This window comes from Dama dama, chromosome 26 (genome assembly GCF_033118175.1).
Source record: "Dama dama isolate Ldn47 chromosome 26, ASM3311817v1, whole genome shotgun sequence".
NCBI lineage: Eukaryota > Metazoa > Chordata > Mammalia > Artiodactyla > Cervidae > Dama > Dama dama.
Genome location: NC_083706.1, coordinates 35,743,962 through 35,767,925, shown reverse-complemented (window position 1 = coordinate 35,767,925; position 23,964 = coordinate 35,743,962). Strand labels below are relative to the sequence as shown.

General features: G+C 39.2%; 2 protein-coding genes across 3 annotated transcripts in view; both read right to left on the bottom strand.

Annotated features, from left to right (window-relative positions):
- The window catches only part of ZC2HC1B (zinc finger C2HC-type containing 1B), a 36,905-nt gene extending 30,563 nt beyond the window's left edge, over nucleotides 1-6,342 (bottom strand). The window contains exon 1 of the mRNA XM_061130335.1: nucleotides 6,214-6,342. Within this exon, the coding sequence (XP_060986318.1) occupies nucleotides 6,214-6,241 (28 nt within the window). The 5' untranslated portion in view covers nucleotides 6,242-6,342. The remainder of the gene's footprint in view (nucleotides 1-6,213) is intronic.
- Nucleotides 6,343-6,480: 138 nt separating this feature from the next.
- LTV1 (LTV1 ribosome biogenesis factor) lies at nucleotides 6,481-22,850 on the bottom strand. Of its 2 annotated transcripts, XM_061130314.1 has the most exons (12): nucleotides 22,670-22,850; nucleotides 21,602-21,733; nucleotides 20,571-20,744; nucleotides 15,049-15,136; nucleotides 12,205-12,346; nucleotides 11,592-11,847; nucleotides 9,432-9,559; nucleotides 8,406-8,545; nucleotides 7,865-7,917; nucleotides 7,476-7,676; nucleotides 7,213-7,344; nucleotides 6,481-6,624 (listed from the first exon to the last, which is right to left on the bottom strand). In XM_061130314.1, exons 1-11 carry the CDS (start codon nucleotides 22,670-22,672, stop codon nucleotides 7,234-7,236), a joined length of 1,428 nt encoding a protein of 475 aa, XP_060986297.1. In that variant the 5' UTR covers nucleotides 22,673-22,850; the 3' UTR covers nucleotides 6,481-6,624; nucleotides 7,213-7,233. The 2 variants fall into 2 exon arrangements, with proteins under 2 accessions (XP_060986297.1, XP_060986296.1); XM_061130313.1 differs by lacking the exon at nucleotides 6,481-6,624 and having other exon boundaries at nucleotides 6,936-7,344.
- Nucleotides 22,851-23,964: the final 1,114 nt, after the last annotated feature.

Here is a 23,964-nt window from a genome sequence, read left to right as displayed (position 1 = left end):
CTTGATGGGAAGAGCTGCCTCATTGAAAGAGACTCTGATGCTGGGAAAGATTGAGGGCAAGAGGAGAAGGGGGCAACAAAGGATATGGTTGAGTGATAATATTGACTCAATGGATATGAGTCTAAACAAACTCCAGGAGATAGAGAAGGATAGGGAAGCCTGGCATGCTCCAGACCTTAAGGTCGCAAAGAACTGGACACAGCTTAAGAGAATGAACAACTACTGATACATAAAACATGATTCAATCTCACTGCTGAGTGAAAGTTGTTCTCAAAAGGTCACATATGATTCTATTTGTAAAACATTCTTGAAATGACAGAAGTTGAGATGGAAAAGAGATCAGTGATTGCCAAGAGGTAGGGATGGTCAGTGAGGGAGGTGGAATGAGGAAGACCTTTGGGTGATGGGCTAGTTCTCTATTTTTATTGTGGTGTTGATGGTTATCCATGTAATAACATGGCAGGGAACTACACTTGATCTTAGCCGAGACGTGATGGCATGGAACTACAAACACTCATTGTACCAGTGTATACTTTCTGGATTTAACATTGGGTTTAACATCTGTAGTTAAGATGTAACTTGGTGGAAACTAGATAAAGAGTGCAGGAATCTCCACAACTTTTTATGAACTGCATCAAAATTATAAGTTTAAATACCTTTGGGTTGGCAACTCATGGCCATTGGGCCCAATCTGAGGCTGCATGATCTTTATAAATAAAGTTTTAATAGTACCCAGTCAGGCCCATTTGTTTATATAATATCTATTGCTATTTTCAAAATACGGAGGTAGAGTTGTGTGGTAGTTGTACCAGAGACCATATGGCCTGCAAAGCCAAAAGTTATAAATACTTTTTGGCCTTTACACAAGTAGGTTGCCAATGAGTGAATGAAAATGCAGTAATTAAAAATGATTTGTGGGAGAATAACATGGAAAATTTTAAGATGCATTTTTATTCATGTATTTACAAATAGACTGGAAGGATATATATACATATATATGTGGTACACACACAACACATATAATTACCTAGAGTGCTAAGAAAAAAGGTGAAACTTGAGTTTCCTAAATTTTCAATTTTTCTATATACATTATGCATTGCTGTTTAAAAGAAAGAATGACATTAAAAAAACTCTTTTGATAGAAAAGATTCTAAAACAATGACATTAACTTACTTATTTCTAACTTTACCCTAACTGGAGTCTCAGCAGACTATTAAAGTGGCTATTGTTTTTATACATTGGTTCACAAGCTTAAGACAATTTTTAAAATGAGGAAACTGATCTGGAAGTGATCAACAGTTTTGTCTAGCATGTTAACAATGATAAATAAGCATTACAAAATCTCAGTTCAAAAATTTTACTAGAAACCTGGAGAGGATTATGGCCGTAATGAAGTTGGAAAAAATTCTACTTGAGACTAGACATTCTCCTTCTGAGCTGGAAGGTAAGAATGCTTTGTAGAGACACTTATCAATCCACATTACTTATATTGCACCTTATAAAGACATTGCAAAGAAGGAAAAAGATATTCTCTTACCTAGCTGTCAGTGAATCAAAAAAAACTCTTCAGTCCTTTGCAATCTAGAACATGCAAATATGAGCAATACTGACATCTTTCAGGGCCCTACAGCAAAGGGGCTGGCATACTAGCCAAAACTTATTATCTCAGGAACACGAGTTACAAAATAATAGGAATTGAGACTAAGGAAATTAGGATGACAGAGAATATGCCATTTTCTTTTTGTTTTCTCCCCAAATCCTATGGTAAAGGGACTCAGAAACATGGAGAACCCTGAGGACAGGGAGGAAAGAGGACAAGAAAAAAAAAACTAGAATCTGGAAAGCTGAAGACATGGTAACCAACTTGGAGGACATAAAACTCCATCAAAATCCACTTTCCAAGCTGATGGCAGAAAATAAATAAATAAATAAATCTGATTCACACACAGAAGCAGAAATTTACAGAATCTGTAAATCCAGATTTATACACAGAACCCTTCAAAACCATACAAACTTCTGAAGCAGGAGATGCCTCTGATACAGGGACAGGATATGTGAGGAAGAAGAGATCGCAAACGTGGAGAATCAGGGGGAAAGTCTTCTAAAAATGAGGTGGAGATTCCTAGACTCTTCCCCCTTCATCCCCCAGCCCCGGGGTGACTGCCTTTCTCCAACGCTAGCAGAAGACTACTCTTCAGAAAGGATAAGACAGAAGGCCTCTGTACGGGTCAACAGCTGAAGGCATGGGTAGGTAGATACCATTCACATATACATAGTTGGTTCTCAATATTTGTGCTAGTAACATTCCATACATCCCTGCAAGCACTAAACGTGCAAATACTGACACTACTGGGGGAAATACAAAGTTAAGCTGCTCTGAGCCTCTGGGTCACATTTTAACCTTCCTTTTTCTATCTGTTGTAAGACACCTTAAATATAGTTGATTCAACAACATTGAACTCATAGCCAACCACACACTTCAAGCTGGCATGAAGCTTATCTAACATATTTTAGATAATATTTTAGGCATATTTTCTCCATAAGGCACATGACAGTCCTGGCAACACTATGCTTGGGAGCCTTTTAAACAGTGAGACCATCAAGAAAGAGTCCATCATTATGAAAAGCAGGGCATGAAGTAGACCATAAAATGTTCCCTTGTTTACAGTGGGGACAGCTGAAACAAGGAGGCAGAGCACCACATCATGCTACCCCACCTGGGAGCGTGGGTGTTAGATGACTCAACTTTTAAACTGCTATGTACAAGCCTGTGAACGACTGTGAAAGCACCTTTGACTATTGATTGAAGGTTACAAATTTTATCAAGTAGGTCAATTTGCAAAGAGGAACTCCATGGTTAATGAGGATTAACTGTATATGCGACATGTGTGTACATAGTCTAGTGATTAATCTCATTTACAGTGATGTTGAAAGCAGAAAATATCCCACACCCACCTTCCTCTACTTGGCTCACAGAACTCTGCCTGCCAGACCCTTACTCTCAAGGCAGAATGCAAGCTTTCTGGAGAATATAATCATTCCATGGAGAAAGAGCTAAAGATACTGACGCTGGGAAGATTCAAGAAACATCTCACCCCAGACCACCCTACAATAAAAGCTCAAAATCATCTGATGCTACCCATCCATTCAGTCTCCAGTGTCTTCTTCCTCCAATCTTAACTATGAACAAAAGACAGGAACTTCCTAAGATCTGAGGGAAGTCTCCAGCATGTAAGCCCATAGTAAACGTTATAAAGGAGAATTAAAGCTCTTAGAAATTAAAAGCCTTACATGAGAAATACTCAACAGCAGGCTGGCAGGTAGAATTAGGGGAATCTCTCCAAAAGTAGAGTAAAATGACATAGAAATACAGAAACATAAGCAAATTACAGTACCTGTCCAGAAGGTCCTACTCCAAAACAGAAATTCAGGAAAGAAAGGAGAAAATACAAGGAAGAAAATAAAAATAATTTTAAACTATTTCCAGAAGTGAAAGGACATCAGTCTCCTGATTGAGAGGATCCAGCACAAATGAAAACAAATCTACACCAATAAATATTATTGCAAAATTTTATAACACTGGAGACAGATTCTATTGACTTAGAAAAAAGTTAACTTACAAAATATCAGGAGTCAGAATGGCTTCAGATTCACAAACAATAAAAACAAAAATAAGCAGAGAAAAATTTTCTAAACTTCTGATGGAAAATAATCTGTAATCTAGAGTTTTATACCCAACCAATCTACCAATCAAACATGGGGGTAGAACACATTTCCAGACATGTAAGCTTTCAAGAAGACTACATCCTATGTTCTCTGTCTCAAGAATTACTGGAGGACATATACTCCACATGGTGAGTAAAAGATACAGCAAACAGGCATTCAACACAAGGGGGAGAGAAGGATGACAGCTGGGCCCCAGAACTAGAGAAGCAACCAGTTCAGACTGGAGGAGTGACTAAAGACACAGATATGCTGAAGGCGGTCATAACCTAGATATTCACAGCCTTTGTAATCTAAGGATACTATTTCCTATATACACATATCTGGCTCTCATTCTGTTCTGTACTTGGTTTACTTGACTAAACCCCAGAAAAGTGCCTACTTTCTCTTCATGCTGATGTCTAGATCAGCTGAGGAGACTCATCTCACTCCACAGGAAGGCTCTGCACTCATCTCTTCAGAGAAGGAGAGAGGTCATGCTAAGTGGAGAAGCAGAAAAAAGAAAACGACTAAGCAGACAACCACTAAGCCTATTTTCGCAGGAGGTCCAGGATGCTCCAACTGTGGTGAGTTGTGTTCCCAGGACTCACTCATCACCCAGTTCAGACATCTACACATGGGGTTCCTTAAAACTCTAGGAGCTGAAGTAAGACTCAGACTACTCAGCTATCTTCTCAAGGATGCCTTGATCAAACAGTCACTGAACTAGACTTGTGCTTCTCAGCTGTTCAAAGCTAAACAAGATATTGTGTTCACAGGGATGCCATGCAGATGTTGATTAATATAAAAGTATAGATGGTTTGTAAGAGTTACCAAAGGGAAGAATAAATTGAATAAAAACCCACAGGTGGTTTCTGTGTTCTATTTAACTTGAATAACTTGTTCTACTTAACTTGAATAACTGGAATGTTTATTATACATTCTCCTGTAAATTTTACAAGTAAAAATCAAGGCCATTAGAATTTTTCCCTTCTTCTGACCTTTAACTGGAACAAGCTGAATAAAATATACTAATGGCAACACACAAGAAGGAACATAAAAGTATTGATAATTCAAAGTTACTGACAATCTTTATAAAGTTCTGTACTTCACCTGAAGTGATCTGATGACATCACAATGGAAGTGTGGATACATCACAGGTAGTATAAATTGTAATAGCTCTCGATACTTTGACTTGTAAAATAAGTTCTAAAGTATCCAAAAAAGTGACTTTACACCAATTACAGTGTTTAAACAAAATAGGTCCTTAAGATACAGCAGGCAAATTCTTAAGTAATTTTTGCCCACTGTCTGGGATGCCTGAGGCCTTCTTTCTGGCTAAGACTGAATCTAGGCCCTTTTAAGTTTAAGCAATTCTTTTCTGAAATATCTGTCCAAATAGCCATTCATTTTATATTACTTAGTAATCACTTATTGAATGCCAGGCTCTGTTCTTGACGGGGGGATAACTCTGTAAAGAAACACACTCTGCCCTCAGTGAGCTCTAGTGAGAGGCTGAAAAGATACATCTCAGACGCCAAAGGACGTTACAGAGAACATAAAGAATGCAGAGGAAGGTTTGAGCTATTTTGAAAAACATGGTCAGGGAAAAGTTGATAGGGTAGGTGACAACCGAGCACCACCCTTAAGGAAGATTTATTTACAGTTAAGGGCACTTCAGAGGGAACAGCAAGTACCAAGATTCTCATTTCAAGTGATACTTATCACAGTGACTTGACACTGCTGGTCATATTTTGCTGCACACACCCTGCCTCCTTGGACAATGCTGTCCTTGAAGGTAAAACTCCCTTATTACTTAGGACACCATACATTTAAACATAGAGCTGAAGTTTCCAACCACTGTTTATATGTGACTCACATCATAAATATTCCAAAAAGTTATGAACTTAAGAACTTTTTTCCTGATTAAAACCAAGATCTTTATATTTGGAGGATAATCTGCCAAGATCACAATGTTTCTCACCAAGACTAGTGGCTTTTAGTCACATTCTCCTAACTGCAAAATATATAACATGTTGACTTAAACCATTTGAGTCAGGTGTGGTAAAATTAGAAGTTCCACAGATGGAGTGTGAACAACACCAAGTCAAAGTAACATTCCACATCTTGTTAAGATTCTTGTGGTTTAAAAAACCTTCAAATGAGATAGCTACCAAAATATGTGGTCATCTCTTTAGGATTTAGTACATTCCCAATACAAATATAAATCATCATCTGGCCCTTTGCTTCCACAGGTTGGCATTTAAATTCATGCTTTCCAGTTTTCTACTTCTGTAATGACAAGCTTCAGCCAGTTTTTTTTTGTATCAATGTCGGTAGAGCACCTAATGCTACTGTTTTCCACAACTCTTTTTAAATTCCACAGTAATTACTTAAGATTTAGAATACATAACATACAGAGAAAGATAACATCTATCAGCTTAGGAAAAGCCACAATCAAATTATAGATGAAGGCACTTCCTAACAATTTAGATATCAAATATAGCTCACCTGCTGAGAATGGTTGTGCCCCAGCCATTCTGTACCCTGCTCAGACCAACACTGTCCAGAATTTTTTTTTTTTTTTCCAGAACAGTCCAGATAACAAAGCATTAGTCACAGACACATGAACAAGGGTCACTAACAACTTGTCTGTTGCAAGAAAGTCACAGCTTACCAAATAATTAACAATTGTGATGGTGTCATTGCTTGAGCCTTGAAAAAGTTAAAAAAATCTCACCAAAAGACAGGGAGTTTTTTCAACTATGTATTTTAATCAGTATGAATGGTTCCAAGCATTAAATAACACTGAAAAGACAAGCTTTCTAGTTTGAACTTAATATTTCTGATTTTGAGCCAGGTACTCACTGAAGCCAAGGAAGTTTTCTTGATTATTTCTTCTGTTTCCTGTCTTCACTGTTCCTAAATTCCAAAAACAAATCAGCCAGTAATTGAGTCCCAATGACCTTGATATTGTTTTACCACCCTTTTGAAATAACCCTTTGCACACAGCAATGGGAAATTTAGCTTCCAACCAGTGGAAACTTCTCAGGGAAGCTCTTCTTGCCACTCTTGTTTCAAATTTGAATTTTTAACTGGGTTACTTTTCAACATACAGGAAATCAAACCACTTAAGTCCTGAAAAGGAGTGGAAAGCTTTCAAAGAAATATTTGAGAACATCTGCAAAAGGCAACTGGGACAACTGTACAAATAAATGAACAAATCAATTCCATTTAAGTTATGAAGGCATTTTTCCTTTAATTTATCCAAACATTTCATGTCCATTGTCATTTATTTAAGCAAATTTAAGCCCATAATATTAAATTCTAAAATATTACAATATTTACAAGACATCTGGCAGAGAAAACTTGATGATATAAATACAAATACTGTACTGTTTTTTTTTTTTAAATACCTGCCAATAAAAATGGCAGACTGAACAGTTTTCTCTCTTTGAAGATCCTTGTTCATTTTTTAACGTAACGAGAAGTCCCTAATAGGGAAAGCACCTTATCTTAAATGTTCCACTATCACAGCTTTAGACCCTCAACATTCTTCTTCAAGTTCAGCAGCTCTTTTTCCTGCCTTCTTTTCTCCAGTTTGAAGGCTAATTTGTTAGCTTTCTTCTCCACTCTCCGTTCCTGTGCAAGAAAATGTTCATGTTATTCAAATCTTCACGCTGATGTAGACTAACTTTACAAAAGAAACTTCCCATGACCATACCTGCCCCGCTCCAGCTTTCTAAATCTCACATCTGAGAAGATTATTTTACCTTGCGCTCTTCTTTGATAGCTTGCTTTCGTGCTCTTTTATCTTCTTTGCTTTCACTTTTAGAACGTGGCTGGGTTGATATTTTAGGGAGATCACTGTTATTAATCATCTGCATTCGTTCAACTTGCTTTGCTGTGAGTCCTTTCTTAGGTAAGACATTGAGAGGTATTCCTGTTTTAGAAGATAGTCGGATTTGTTTGGGCTGAAAGAAAGATAAAATGGAATTGGGCTATTTTCCACTCCTACTAAAAAACAGCTCACTAATGGCCCATTTAGTTGCTTTTCATAATGGCTTTGAAAGCCACAAAGAGGTAAAGCCCAGAGAAAATAATCTGTACACTCCATTTCCTACATTGCATACTTCAAATTGCTCAGAACACTATGCCTTACCTTTGGTTGATATTTGATAAGCTGTGGATGGTTATATAAATTTGAGTATGTACCTTAAAAAAAAACACAAACACAAAAAAATCATGTATTAACAAGTTCACTTTCAGTTCAGCAAAAACATTACCGAGTTCCTCCTATATTCTTTAGTGTTTTCACAGTTCAAAATAACAATAGCATCTGCTGCATGTTTAAGTATTTTGATTTACAACTAAGTAAGTGAAATGAATATTCACTGAAAGGACTGATGTTGAAGCTCCAAATTTTTGGCCACCTGATGTGAAGAGCTGATTCACTAGAAAAGATCCTGACGCTGGGAAACAGAGGACAGGAGTGTGAGCAAATTGCGGGAGACAGTGAGAGCTCAGGGAAACCTGGTGTGCTGCAGTTCCATGGGGTCGCAGAGTCGGACACCACTTAGTGACTGAACGAAAACAAACAAGTATTTTCCCAAAATGTGTACTTTTCCAAAAAGTCAATGTACTCAATACTTTAAAATTACTATCATACTTTCAGCAGTAAAACAGATACTTAAGATACTTACTACAAATAGATTCACAATCCCACTTCTCTTTGGCTTCTTCAAGAACTACAGTAACAATCTCTTCCTCCTCAGACCCATCCAGCTCATTCACTGGCAGGTCCTGATCCTCGAAGGGTTCAAGAGTATTCAGTTTTACACAACTTTTGGTTGAGTTTTCCAAAATGAAGATAGAGGAGGGGGAAAAAATACCACTTATTATTACACTATATGTTACTGAAACTGCACTAAAGAGCTAAAGAAACAACAGCCTTTTTTCAAATTCACAAACTCATTTGCCCCATCTGTCACTTCCTGTCACAATTAGCTCTATCCAGCCTTGCCTTTCCCCTGTCATTCTGCTGACAGAAAGGAAAAACCTATCTGTATCTTTACACAGTTTTAGCACATTAAACAAGATGGAAGTTTTCCTATATAACATTATCTTTTTTAAAGCCTTGAAAAGCATTAGCCCATCTGTCTCATGAAAGTATTCAAATAACTCAAAAAATCTAACCCTTGTCCTGCACTGGGTTCTACATATGACAGTCATCAGGCAACACAGACCTTTTGAGCAGATGTAAACACCTCATTAGTTTCTCTCAGGGAAATCACCTTGATACAGATGATGATTTACCAAACGTTCAGCTAGAAAGTTATGCTAAATCAGGCTGAAGAGACAAACTCTGATTTACTTCTCAGAACACCTTTTCATGAAAATGAAGAGTATATATACTGAGAAGTCAGAATGATTCTTTAGCCGAAGAGGCTAAAAGCACCATGTCCCCTAAGTGTGCATGACCTTGTACCTTAACCCTGTTATTCCATCATGACTCTCAGGTCAAAGCTACAAAAAGTTGGCTCTCAGTGTTTCCACTTACTATTATATTCGGCTTCAGGACTCTTAATAGCAAAATATGAGCTAAAGTTTAGGGAAAATGTATTATTTTCAAAATACGGATTCTGACTAATTTTTGAGATTCTGCTGTGCGATTACAGACTTTATTTGAAAATGAAAACAAGCAAAAAGCCAAGGAAAAGTCACCATACTTCTCTGCCTTCTCTTTATAGTAGTCATTCAAAACTTCCTCTAAGCGATTGCTGTCTACTTGAATGGAACCTTCCAATTCAGCATTATCCAGAGCTCCAATTTCATCATCATCATATTGCTCATAAAACTTGAATGTAAAGAGAAAGCATAACATGAAAAGGGAATGTAAAGATTATAGCATTTAAATGTTAATTTTACATTTTACTCCTGTACAATATTTAAGCACTACCATGAGATCACAACTACTAATAAAGTATTAGGAGAGATTTAGCACCATAATAATATGATGTAGAAGACATTCTACTCAGCATTCTAAAACTGACATCAAGACTGAAAATAGGCTTCCATTTAACATGAAAATGACCACTGATATAAGAGAAAACCCCTACGCAATAGGAGAAAATATTTGCAAATGTCAATACCGTTAAGAGGTTAATACTCAACATACACAAACAGCTCATAAAACTCAACATCAAAAAAAAAAAAAAAAAAAACCCCAAACCCAAATAATCTGACTAAAAATGGGCAGAAGACATAAACAGACATTATTCCAAAGAGGAAATGCAGATGGTCAACAGGCCAACAGGTCATAAAAGATGTTCAAAATTGCCAGTTAGCAGGGAAATGCAAACCAAAACCACAATGTGGTGTCACCTCAAACCTGTTTGAATGGCTATCAGAAACAATAAAAATAACAAATACTGGTGAGGATGTGGAGAAAAGGCAATTCTCGTACACTGTTGGTAGGAATGCAAACAGGTGTACCCAATGTAAAAAACACTATGGAAGCTTCTCAAAAACTAAAAGAGAATTACCACATGACCCAGCAATTCCACCTCAGGGTATATATTTGAAAGAAACAAAAACACTAACTTGGAAAGATATGTGTATCCCAATGTTCACAGAAGCACTGTAATAGCTAAGCACTATAATAGCTAAGGCATAGAAGGAACCTAAGCACCCATCAACAGATGAATAAAGATGTGGTATGTGTATACGCATGTATGAACACACACATACAATACTACTACTCAGTCATAAAAAAGAATGAAATTTTGCCATCTGCAGCAACATGGATGGACTTAAGGGAATTATGCTAAGTGAAAGACAAATAGTGTATGATATTGCTCATGTGCAGAACCTAAGAAAATGCAATCAACTAGTGAATACAAAAAAGACTCAACATGGAGTACAAACTAGTGGTTACCAGTGGAGAGGGAAGGGACAAGGGGCAAAATAGGGGCAGATTAAGATGCATAAACTATTAGGTGTAAAATAAGGACATACTATACAACATGGGAGAATATAGCCAATATTTTATAATAACTATAAATGGAATATAATCTTTAATATTGTGAATCACTATACTGTACGCCTGTTATTTACATAACATTGTACATCAACTATACTTTAATTTTTAAAATGAAAGGCAGTTATTGTGTTCAGCTTGAACAAATCCTAGGCAGAAATCTTTACCTCAGAATATTTCAGATACTTCCATATTCACTGATTATGCAAGCTAATAGATCATGTAAATAAAAGGTGTTAATGCACAAATTTCACTCTTTGTTTAGATGTTTACTGTATTATTCAAAGGCTGTAAACATTGTCAGGCTTTGTAAAAGAATTAAGCAAGGGGTAATGTAACTCCTGTAGAGTGAGGTTATTAGTAACAATTTGCCTATTTCTTGGAGAAAAGAGAGAAATGAATACTCACTGAAAAGGCAAAGTTAGAACCTTTATCTTAGGTATTCCTTGAAGAAATTTATTCATTATTTACATAACAGTCTGAACTCCTGCCATATGCCAGACACTATATTAGGTATTGGGATATAACAGTAAGAAAAACACTCAAAAAAAACCAGACAAAAAGAAAAGGGAAAGCCCAGGCCAATGCTTGAAGATAGCATACTCTTAGAGATTGGGATCAGAAAGGTTCAGAATCAAATTATCAGGTTCTATTGAGGAATGTCAAGAGGTTTGATCAGTCACTTTCTGACTTAAGCACATTCTTTCCAGAATGAAAACTGGGGCCATTTTATGATCTGTTTTTAAAAGACACAGTCTGTTTCTAACACTGAAAATTCTAGCTTTGGGTTCCAATGTCATAATGTGTACTAGGAACTGGTATTAAAAGGCTCCCCATATGGAGACCTTACCTTTTCAAACCTCTCATCATGTAGTGTCAGCTGTTCATTCCTCCTCATGACTGAGGACGTCAAGGAATACTCAGTAAAGCGACTTTTTGTTTCCTCTTCCCAGAAGAAGTGATTTTCTACAGCCCCAAGAGGTTTTCCAGGGGTAGACATATCCTCATCTGACGAGCCTGCAGGGTCATATCTATCGTCATTACTACCTCCTTCCTTCTCATCATCCACATCTTCCCACTCACTGTCATCTTCAGCCTCAGATTTCCTAAAGTCAGAGCCGTAAATTAACTGTCAAAACAACTTGAAAAACAACAGAACCAAATGACTTTACAAAAGTAAAATTTGAGGGTATTTCAGGCAGGATGCTTGTTTAGGCAAGAACAGCTGTGCTGCTTGACCTGTATGATTTCGTTGGAAAAGTAATGAACTAGCAATCAAGCGACTTGGACTTTAGCCCCATCTATTGATGGCTTGTAAGGACCTCAAGTCTTAAATTTTCTACCCTAAAATGAGAAGACTCAAACTAAATGCTCTCAAAGGTCTCTCCCAGCTATAACTAATGGTTATAGTCCTATGGAAGCAACAGTCAGGGCATTCCTGCTTCAAAACAAACCACACATACTGTATCTCCATTCCCTCTTCCTCTTCTGTTGGCTTATTGGCCTGAAGAATGAAATCATCTTCAAGTAAATTATCCGGATTATCAAAATCAAAATCATCATCAAGAGCTGCAACAATGTCAGGATCAAAATCTAACCGAGGTCCTAGAAGGAAAACAAAAATTGAGAATTCCCAAGAAAGCATGATTCGTTCACTTAACTAACATAATTCTCAGCTATTACATGCCTGACTCTATATACTGAGGATAAAACAGTGATTAAAATTTTTAAAAGTTCAGGAATAAAAACAAAACTGCAAGAAAATTTAATAAAGAAAAAGTCCCTCTGGTTCAAATACCCACTGGTAAAACACAGATCTAAAATATTAAGCTGTGTCTATTTAGCAAAATTCAAAGCTTTTACCCACAGGAAAAAACTGGGCTTTAAATTCACCTGTTAAAAGCAACTCTCACCTGTTAGAAGAAACAAATTATTAGGCTGGTACAAAAGTAATTGTGGTTTTGGACTGTGAATTTTAAATCGTTATAACTAGGCTCAAACACATCTTTATTAATCAAGGTAGGAACCATTACAATCAACACATTTTTGCTAATGAGAAATAAGCTTATTCCTATAGTGTAAAAATCCATGCTTCAGGATTCGATGGAACTCTTAGAAAGCATTTTCTGCATCCTATTGGTTGTGGTAGTATTTTCCCTGCAAAGTTGTTGAAACGCTTGAAGAAGTGGTAGTCAGTTATTGAGAGGTCAAGCGAATAAGGCATATGAAGTACAACTTTGTAGCCCAATTCATTCAACTTCTGAAGTGTTGGTTGTGTGACATGTGATCAAGTGTTGCTGTGGAGAACTAGAGCCATTCTGTGACCAATACTGGTTGCAGGCTTTGTGGGTTTTGGTGCATCTCATTGATTTGCTGAGCATACTTCTCAGTTGTAATGGTTTTGCTGGGATTCAGAAAGCTGCAGTGGATCAGGCCAGCAGCAGACCACCAAACATTGATTGTGACCTTTTTTTGGGTGCAAGTTTGACTTTGGGAAGTGCTTTGGAGCTTCTTCTCCATTCAACCACAGAGCTGGTCATCCCCAGCTGTTGTATCAAATCCACTTTTTCACTGTATGTCACAATCTGATCAAGAAATGGTTTACTGCTGCATACAATAAAAGACGACACTTCAAAATGATTTGAGTTTCAGTCAGCTCACAAGGCACCCACTTATCAAGCCTTTTCACCTTTCCAATTTGCTTCAAATGTCGAATGACAGTAGAATGGTCAACACCGACCATTCTTGGCAACTTCTCATGTAGCTGTAAGAGGATCAGCTTTGATGGTTGCTCTCAATTGGCCACTATCAACTTCCTCTCATCAGCCACTATGCTGCCTCATCTTCAAGGCTCTCGTCGTCTTTGCACAACTTCTTGAACTACTACTGCACTGTAAGTTTCTTAGCAGTTCCTGGGCCTAATGCGTTGCTGAGGTTGTGAATTGTCTCCACTGCTTTACGACCATGACCCAGTTTTGAACTCCAAAAAAAAAAAAAAAAATTGCTTAAATTTGCTTTTTGTCTAACATTATTTCTACAGTCTAAAATAAACATGAAATGAACAGCAAGTAATAAGTCATTAGTAGTAAAAAACACATAAAGCAGGAAATGCACATTAAAATGATGTATAACATAATCACTTTTGCTAAAGAATGGATTCCCGTATCAAAGGGCAAAGTTCAACAATGCAAACCACAATTACTTTTGCACCAACCTAACAAATATCTGTAGCCTGTGATACAGGCTTTTCAGACTTTTTGTCTTTTCAGACTATGAGATTTTAACAAACGCCAATCTGTTTCTTTAGCTGTGTTCCTCTATATGTAAAAATAGTAGAGTCCTAGAAACACTTTCAAGTTCAAACCTGTAAACTGACATGGCTTTCAACACCCTTCACAGAGTGGCCATTGCTTGACCTCCAGCCTTGTTTCCCATTAACCCTTACCCTTCATTCCAGACCTACTACAGATAAGAGGTGTGCAGATTCCTATGTTCATGCCTTTTCTTGGAATATCCTCTCTTCCCCACCCCACCTCCATCTACCTACTTAAGTTCTACCTAAGACATCAACCATGACATCTTTGGTGCTTCACAACAATTCATTCATTTGTACTATGATTGTAATTTCCCATTCTTTTGTCTATCTTTCCCAGCTGATGATAATTAAGAGGTCAGAGACAATGTTTTTTTCTGATTTAACCCAAACTCGGTCATAGTACAACTAAAAAATTTGCAGAATGGATTAAATGAATGAGTGACACATGGCAAGTGTTAGTCAATAATTAACGCAGTTTAGCAGGAAATATCAAACACCACATCTGTGGACTTCTGTTTGTTCATTTTAGTCCTGGTACTGCAAAAAAGAACCCAAACATTATTAATTTTTGGTGTATCTAGAATAGATAGTAAGATGGACTTCTATAAAATACTTCTCTACACTCTTGGGAGAAATTCTGAAAGCGAACAGATAAAGTATTTTCATGACTGCACCACATGAATGTAAGACTGAGTATCACTGTTTCCTTTGTGAGAAGTTAGGACAAGGCTAAAATTCCCCTACTAGATCACCAAAAATAATTTTCCCACTTTCCTCTCCAAATAGGGACTTTAAAGATTAAGAATTTGATGGTAATAAAGAGACGCTGATCACAGTTACCCTTCCTAACTTAATGATCTCTAATCTAAATTCAAACACTCCTCAGTTGCTGCAACACTTTTATCAGGCAAAGAAAAACTCTGTGTCATTACTATATGTTGCTTTTTTGTAAAATACAGCTCTGTCCACTTGAAGTTAAAATTATACATACCTGAAACAGGAGCTGCTTTATTTAACAATCCAACATCTTCCTCAAATTCTGATGCAAACACTGAGGAAGGCAACTTAATTCCACTGGTCTTGAAAAATAAATTATGCAATGGTTAGATTTATTTAGAAATACTTTTCAGCTACTAAGAGTTGAAGTGCCCCCCAAATTCATGTCCACCCAGTTCAGAAAGGGACCTGGTTTGGAAACAGGTTCCTCACAGATGTAATTAGTTAAGATGAGATGGTACTGGATGATGGTGTGTCCTTATAAGGAGGCCACACGAAGACAATAAGACACATGAGGGAGAACGCCATATGAAGATGGAGGAAGACTGGAGTGCTATCCTACGAGCAACAGAAAACTAAGGATTGCTGGCAACTACCAGAAACTAGGAGACAGGCACAAAAAGATTCTTCCTGTGAGGCCCCGAGAAGCAACAACCTTCCGAAAGCTTGCTTTCGGACTTCTGGGCTCCACAACTGTGACAGAATACATCCCCGTTGTTTTAAGCCACCCAGTGGTAATATGTGGTAATTTGTTACCGCAATTCTAACACAACCGTATTCTGCATTGTCTGACTTGTACTCCAGTTACCAGTTTTGAACATGTATATCCCCATCATCTCAAAAGCAACTTCCTTGTAATACTTCACAAAACTTAATCTAGTACATCACTTCACTTAATTCTATCAACCCCGTGAGTTGTTAGCATGTTTTAGTCAAACACAAGCTAAGAAAGGTTAAATGGCATGATTGCCTGAGATTAGTTAAGTGAGGTTTGGGGGATTCAAATCCTGGTCTCACAACTCCACTCTCTTCAAATTTCAAAACAAAATTAATCTTTTCCTATCTAAACGAGAGGTAACATCCTCATCTCTGGTATTGGCACAACTTTTCTTTTTTTTTTTTCCATTTATTTTTATTAGTTGGAGGCTAATTACTTTACAATATTGTAGTGGGTTTTGTCATACATTGACATGAATCAGCCATGGATTTACATGTATTCCCCATCCCGATCCCCCCCTCCCACCTCCCTCTCTACCCGATCCCTCTGGGTCTTCCCAGTGCACCAGGCCCAAGCACTTGTCTCACGCATCCAACCTCGGCTGGTGATCTGTTTCACCCTAGATAATATACATGTTTCGATGCTGTTCTCTTGAAACATCCCACCCTCGCCTTCTCCCACAGAGTCCAAAAGTCTGTTCTATACATCTGTGTCTCTTTTTCTGTTTTGCATATAGGGTTATCATTACCATCTTTCTAAATTCCATATATATGTGTTAGTATGCTGTAATGATCTTTATCTTTCTGGCTTACTTCACTCGTATAATGGGCTCCAGTTTCATCCATCTCATTAGAACTGATTCAAATGAATTCTCTTTAATGGCTGAGTAATATTCCATGGTGTATATGTACCACAGCTTCCTTATCCATTCGTCTGTTGATGGGCATCTAGGGTGCTTCCATGCCCTGGCTATTATAAACAGTGCTGCGATGAACATTGGGGTGCACGTGTCTCTTTCAGATCTGGTTTCCTCAGTGTGTATGCCCAGAAGTGGGATTGCTGGGTCATATGGCAGTTCTATTTCCAGTTTTTTAAGGAATCTCCACACTCTTCTCCATAGTGGCTGTACCAGTTTGCATTCCCACCAACAGTGTAAGAGGGTTCCCTTTTCTCCACACCCTCTCCAGCATTTATTGCTTGTAGACTTTTGGATAGCAGCCATCCTGACTGGTGTGTAATAGTACCTCATTGTGGTTTTGATTTGCATTTCTCTGATAATGAGTGATGTTGAGCATCTTTTCATGTATGTCTTCTTTCGAGAAATGTCTGTTTAGTTCTTTGGCCCATTTTTTGATTGGGTCCTTTATTTTTCTGGAATTGAGCTGCAGGAGTTGCTTGTATATTTTTGAGATTAATCCTTTGTCTGTTGCTTCATTTGCTATTATTTTCTCCCAATCTGAGGGCTGTCTTTTCACCTTGCTTATAGTTTCCTTTGTGGCACAACTTTTCTGGGTTGGCTGCTTAAATGCTAGAAGATCATAAATCATTGTGACCCACTTATTGTTTTGAACTCCTGCATACAGTTACTTCACATCTATTTTCTGGGCACCATCTTACTCATGGCTAACCAGGGCACAGATGACAGTTAGATGTTGCTTAATCTATATCTAGTCCAATGTTTTATTCAGTTCAGTTGCTCAGTTGTGTCTGACTCTTTGAGACCCCATGAACTGCAGCATGCCAGGCTTCCCTGTCCATCACCAACTCCCTGAGTTTACTCAAACTCATGTCCATTGCATCAGTGATGTCATCCAATCATTTCATCCTCTGTTGTCCCCTTCTCCCGCCTTCAACCTTTCCCAGCATCAGGGTCTTTTCAAATGAGTCAGTTCTTCACATCAGGTGGCCAAAGTATTGGCATTTCACCTTTAGCATCAGTCCTTCCAATGAACATTCAGGACTGATTTCCTTTAGGATGGACTGGTTGGATCTCCTTGCAGTCCAAGGGACTCTCAAGAGTCTTCTCCAACACCAAAGTTCAAAAGCATCAATTCTTTGGCGCTCAGCTTTCTTTATAGTCCAACTCTCATATCCATACGTGACTACTGGAAAAGCCATAGCTTTGACTAGTCAGACTTTTGTTGGCAAAGCAATGTCTCTGCTTTTTAATATGCTGTCTAGGTTGGTCATAACTTTCCTTCCAAGAAGGAAGAGTCTTTTAATTTCATGGCTGCAGTCATCATCTGCAGTGATTTTGGAACCCAAAAAAATAAAGTCTGTCACTGTTTCCCCATCTATTTCCCATGAAGTGATGGGATCAGATGCCATGATCATAAGTTTTCTGAATGCTGAGTTTTAATCCAACTTTTTCACTCTCCTCTTTCACTTTCATCAAGAGGCTCTTTAGTTCTTTGCTTTCTGCCATATTGGTCATGTCATCTGCGTACCTGAGGTTATTGATATTTCTCCCAACAATCTTGATTCCAGCTTGTGCTTCATCTAGCCCAGGGTTTCTCATGATGTACTCTGCATATAAGTTAAATAAGCAGGGTGACAATATACAGCCTTGACGTACTCCTTTTCCTATTTGGAACCAGTCTGTTGTTCCATGTCCAGTTCCAACTATTGCTTCCTGATCTGCATACAGGTTTCTCAAGGGGCAGGTCAGGTGGTCTGGTATTCCCATCTCTTTCAGAATTTTCCACAGTTTATTGTAATCCACACAGTCAAAGGCTTTGTCTAGTCAGTAGAGCAGAAATAGATGTTTTTCTGGAACTCTCTTGCTTTTTTGATGATCCAGCGGATGTTGGCAATTTGATCTCTGGTTCCTCTGCCTTTTCTAAAATCAGCTTGAACATCTCGAAGTTCAAGATTCATGTATTGCTGAAGCCTGGCGTGGAGAATTACTTCACTAGTGTGTGGAACTGGACATGGAACAACAGTCAAAGGCTATTACTGCCAGATTAAAACTCCTTGTCTATTCTGTGTCCAGACTCCTTACTGTTACTCAGTAATGGAATCTCCCCATAAAATCAATTACATCATGGAATAATTCAAAGTAATTTATGGAGCACACATGTGCTAGCCACAATGACCCACAATACCACCTCATGTCCCTTCCTTCTGACTGGAATGATCCTTCTCTCTTCAACAGAATCCACCCTTTTCAGCGGCCAGCTTAGTTTCTTCCTTCTCCATGCAGTTCTTCTTGATTAGTGTTCTGGAACTTTCCTCAGTGTCAACTCTCATTCTGCACACCATACAATCTACTTCAATGTGGGCTGGCCCATATCTTCTGACTGGTCCCTAAGCTTTAGTCTCGTCTTTTCAGCCACACAGTTGGTAACGTGAGAGTCACCACAACGTGTTCTCTGTCTATGGACCTCAAAACTGTCCATCCTCAGTCAGGGAGCGGGCAGGAAGCCAAGCTGCGCATTCTCACTGGCTCACAGAGCCTGCTGGAAGCCACTGAAGAGCACGAGGGCCTATCCAGTAAGCTGTTATGGCTTCTAAAGAGTTTTTCAGGTGCGAAGCATGGGCAAAGATCTGGCTTTCTGCTGTGGAATCCTATTTCTTAAAAGATTTACTAAGATATAGTTCATATATTACACAAATCAGCCATTTAAAGTGCATAATTTCATAATTTTGCCACATATTAAAATAACTTTAAAAACTGTGGTAAACTAAGTACTTTTAAGACATTTTGTGATTATCTATCCTTGGACTCTGGGGTTAGAAAGAGGAGGATCAGCTTGGGCTTAATGAATTACCTTTGGAGAAAAGAATCATACATATAGAGTTTAGACAGTAATTACATTTTGGATAAAGGCCTGTGACTTTTTTAGTGGTTGCAATGATTCTGAATTGCTCTCTGCTGTGACAGTACCTGCTTTGCTTCATGAAAAAATCAGGGACTGATCACACTTTACTAATTTACTTTCTGTACTGCTTTACTTTCTGTTTTTAGGGCATACTCAATACTCCTGGTTTACTCACTTTGGTGGTTTGTTATACGTTACAGTTGAAGAAACACATGGGACTCATCCATATTTTTGCATCATGCTACAAAAAACCAATGGCACTTGTTTTTCAAACATAATCCACATATCCTTGTAAACATCACTGAAGTGCCCTTTAATAGTCTTACTCTGTTAGAAGAGTTAATTAATTAGATAGTGGTTACTTTTACCCAAAATGAATTAAACAGTCTTTTACTGGCCAATACAATTTAGCCAGAAGAATGTTAGGAATTCACTAAAACATTTATTACTTAGGATAAAGAAACTGAGCCACTTTCCCTTCTTCAATGGGTCACTGGAAGGAAATGAGTCAATAAGATACATATCCTACTTCGGATGTAACAGGTTTGGGGAAGAAGGTGTAGAGAAATAGGTTCTGGTAAAGATGTGGTAATGGGGTGTGTGGCCTCCCAAGAGAGCTACGACCTAGTAAGTGAATGAACAGGCAAACAGTTATTATTAATACCTCTCTGGTATAATATGCTGACACCTAACCCTTTTGACTTATCTTAAGCAACAAGTATGGACTGGAGGAGCTTAAGATCACATCTTCCCCAAGGAAAAGAATGTCTAGACCATGGCAGGACTGGAGATGAGAAGCAGGGGAAATTGATGCTCTTTGCATCTCTCCTTTCTGCCTATAAATTCAATATATTCATCTTTTTTAAGTGCCAAAAGTGATATAAAAGTTTCACAGGAAAATTTACTAAACACAAATACGAAACTAAAAATAAGGACTTCCCTGGTAGTATAGTGGCTAAGAATCTGCCTGCCAATGCAAAGGACATGGGTTTGATTCCAGGTCTGGGAAGATCCCACCTATCGTGGGATCAGCTAAGCCTGTGCTTAGAGGCCACGAGTGGCAACTACTGGGCTCAGATTCAGCTCTCCAGCTGACACCACTGCTTGCCTCAAATAATTACATTGATTTAAAAGTGGTGGTTTACTCACTCACAGCCCCTCACACACACTCACACTCAAATTGCTAAAAAGTCTTACTGAAGTTACTAAAGGCTCTTCTCGCCCATCTCCCCTGTAAGGTGCACCGAAGGTACTTGTGGGAATCAGCTCCGAGGGCCCAGAGGGTTCCTTCAGGTGCTGCAGGTAGTCATAGTCGTCGTCAAAGAACACTCCATACTTCCTCTGCTCCGCTCGCCTCTCTTCATCTTTTATCTAGGATAATAAACAACATGGACACAGTGCCTGTTCCAAGGATAAGACCCAGGAACCTTCCAATGAGCACAGCTTTCAGAACATGGGGCAGATGACCCACAAACACTCTGGCTGATAGGAATGAGACAAAGACTTAAACTCAGGAAACACAGGATGCCACATAAAATGAAAATGGAATAAAAACAGTTCTTCCTTCCATTAGACACTTCTGTGCAACAAGTCAAGCCAAGAAATACACACACACTATTCTACCATGTTATATGGAGAATTAAAAGACTAGGGCGCACTGAAAGGTAAGTATAATTTCCTGAATTTATATGCAAAGAAACTTCTCAATGCATAACACCAATTGGCTTTACAAGAAAGCTAAATATGCTTGGGTTCCCCAATACTTCCTTCCACTTTACCCACACTTAACAAGTATACTCTGACTGATAATTACCAAATCAACCTCTTAAAAGCTCCCTTGCATTTTCTAAAGCTAACTCATGAGTTTTACATTTCATGAGATGACCAGGAGGCAAAAATGCAGTTTGTGGTTATGAAATGCCAATATCTCATGGAAAGCAAAGACTTAGCATATGGTTGTGTCCTAAATAACAGAATAAAGCATTGTGGCTGATGGTTTAGTAAATATTTTTCCATTACTCTACAAGACTGCTCACTTAAACTCCAATAAAAATATTCTCTCAATCAAAATAAACATGTATGATGTAAAAATGAACATATTTACTGAGAATTAAATCACATATTTTGTTTCCAAGAAGATCAGTTATCTGAGAATAGCAGCTGACTAATATAATTAAAAACTATCAACAATCCACCTACAAACTTACTGGTTTTAGAACAGGACCTACCTTCTGTGTAGGCAACAGAACCCTCTGGGGTGCAGTCTCGTCTGCCACTAAAGGATCTCTTTGGCTCCGGTGGACCAGGTGAAACGATACAGCTTTCTTCTTCTCTATAAAGGGCTTTTTCTTCCTGTGAGGCTTCAAAGAAACAGAATCACAGTAATTAATAAGAACAACAGCAAAAAACACTGATTATACCCCACACAGGCATCTTCAATAAGTTATGGGAAGGATCAACAGATCCTGCAGGGTCAAAACCTGCAGTTTAAAAAAAAGAAAAAAACCACTATCTTCCTTCAACAAACCTTTGTTGGGAGGTACTCCGTGCGAAACCTAGTTACAGGTGCTGGGAATGTAGCAATGGGAAAGTTAAAGTTTCTGTTCACAAGCCAATCACCGAGAACAGGGTTTCAGGTGAAGGCAAGCAAAACGAAACACAGGGATGGGTACCGACTCAACAGTTACTTTCAAGTGGGGGCTCAGAGAAGGTCCCTGAGAGTCTGAATCAGAATGGGGGTCCAACACAGGAAAATCTGAGGAAGAGTTACAAGCAGGAGAAATATTAAAACCATGACACAATAGCTGAAGTTGAAGTACAAGATTCACCATCGTTCTACCTTCTCGTTTCACTACACACCCTCGAGTTTCTAAACTGAAAGATCATTCCAGCTGAGTAGGCCCAATCTTAGAAGCTCCTCTTCCCCAGAGTAGACAGGTGAGCAGACACCTGCCACTGCAACGTCTGGAGAGGCGAGCAAACCCCTCTCCGCCTGACGCCACGAAGCACTGGGTGTCGCCTCTGTGTGCCTTGTTATAGGTTTTTAGGCCTCTAGGAGGGTAAAGGGTAGGCCATCCTCTTCTGTCTACTCCACAGGCACGCTAGGCCGTGGAAGCCCCACTCTAAACTGCAAACTACGCCCGCAGTGGTGAGGGTGACCCAAACCGGGACAATGGGCCAAAAGCCGCCTGGCTTCACCTTCGGACGTGCGATCCCAGTTCCAGGATGCAGAAGCCATTGGCTTAGGGGACCCAGCCTGGCCTCTGCCAAAACAGGGCGCCCCAACTCCTACTTACCATGCTTGCAGCCGCGCGGCGCTCACGCCAAACAGGGACGACAGCACTCTCCTAGTCGGACGGAAGGTGACACGGTACCTCCCAAACGCCTCTGAGAATCAGCTCACCGCCGGGTCTTTACTCCACTCCACACGTGCGGCTCCGGGTACCGGCTGGAAACTACTCAGCAGGCCGTGGAAATGGACCAATCCCCGAAAGGCTGAAGGCTCACAACCGGAAATTACGCAAAGCTCACGCCGGCTCAAGGATCGCGAGAAGCTACTGGTGGGTGGGACTGTTTCCTCTCTCGGAGGGCGGGGCTTTTCTGTCCGTAATTAAATCAGCTGGGGACGGGAGTGGTGGGCGCCTGTGCGAGATGAGGCGAGAAAGGGGGTCGCTGTTTATGGGCGAACTGGCTTTTATATCGCCCCCTGCTGAGAACAGAAGCCACGGAGCTAGCATCCCCATTGACGGTTGTATTTCCTGCCTATTCCTCGCCGTAAACAAGGCAAACAGAACATACAAATAAACTACACAAAAGAAAGGTGGCCACTCTCCTGGGTCCCTGACGTTTCAAGTTCCCTATTTGGGTGGGACTCAGAGCTGGTTGCCTTAGCAACGGAGGATCCTCAGTTCAGTTCAGTCGCTCAGTCGTGTCCCACTCTTTGCGAGCCCATGGACTGCAGCACGCCAGGCTTCCCTGTCCATCACCAATTCCCAGAGCTTACTCAAACCCATGTCCGTTGAGTCGGTGATGCCATCCAACCATCTCATCCTCTGTCATCCTTTTCTCCTCCTGCCTTCAGTCATTCCCAGCACCAGGGTCTTTTCAAATGAGTCAGTTCTTCACATCAGGTAGCCAAAGTATTGAAGTTTCAACTTCAGCATCAGTCCTTCCAGTGAATATTCAGGACTGGTTTCCTTTAGGATGGACTGGTTTGATCTCCTTGCAGTCCAAGGGACTCTCAAGAGTCTTCTCCAGCACTACAGTTCAAAGCATCAGTTGTTCGGTGCTCAGCTTTCTCTATGGTCCAACTTTCACATCTATACATGACTACTGGAAAAAACAAATCTTTGACTAGACAGACCTTTGTCTGCAAAGTAATGTCTCTGCTTTTTAATATGCTGTCTAGGTTGGTCATAACTTTTCCTCCAAGGAGTAAGCATCTTTTAATTTCATGGCTGCAGTCACCATCTGCAGTGATTTTGGAGCCCAAGAAAATAAAGTCTCTCACTGTTTCCCTTGTTTCCCCATCTATTTGCCATGAAGTGATGGGAGAAGGTTCCATAATATCAGTTTTATGAATGTTGAGCTT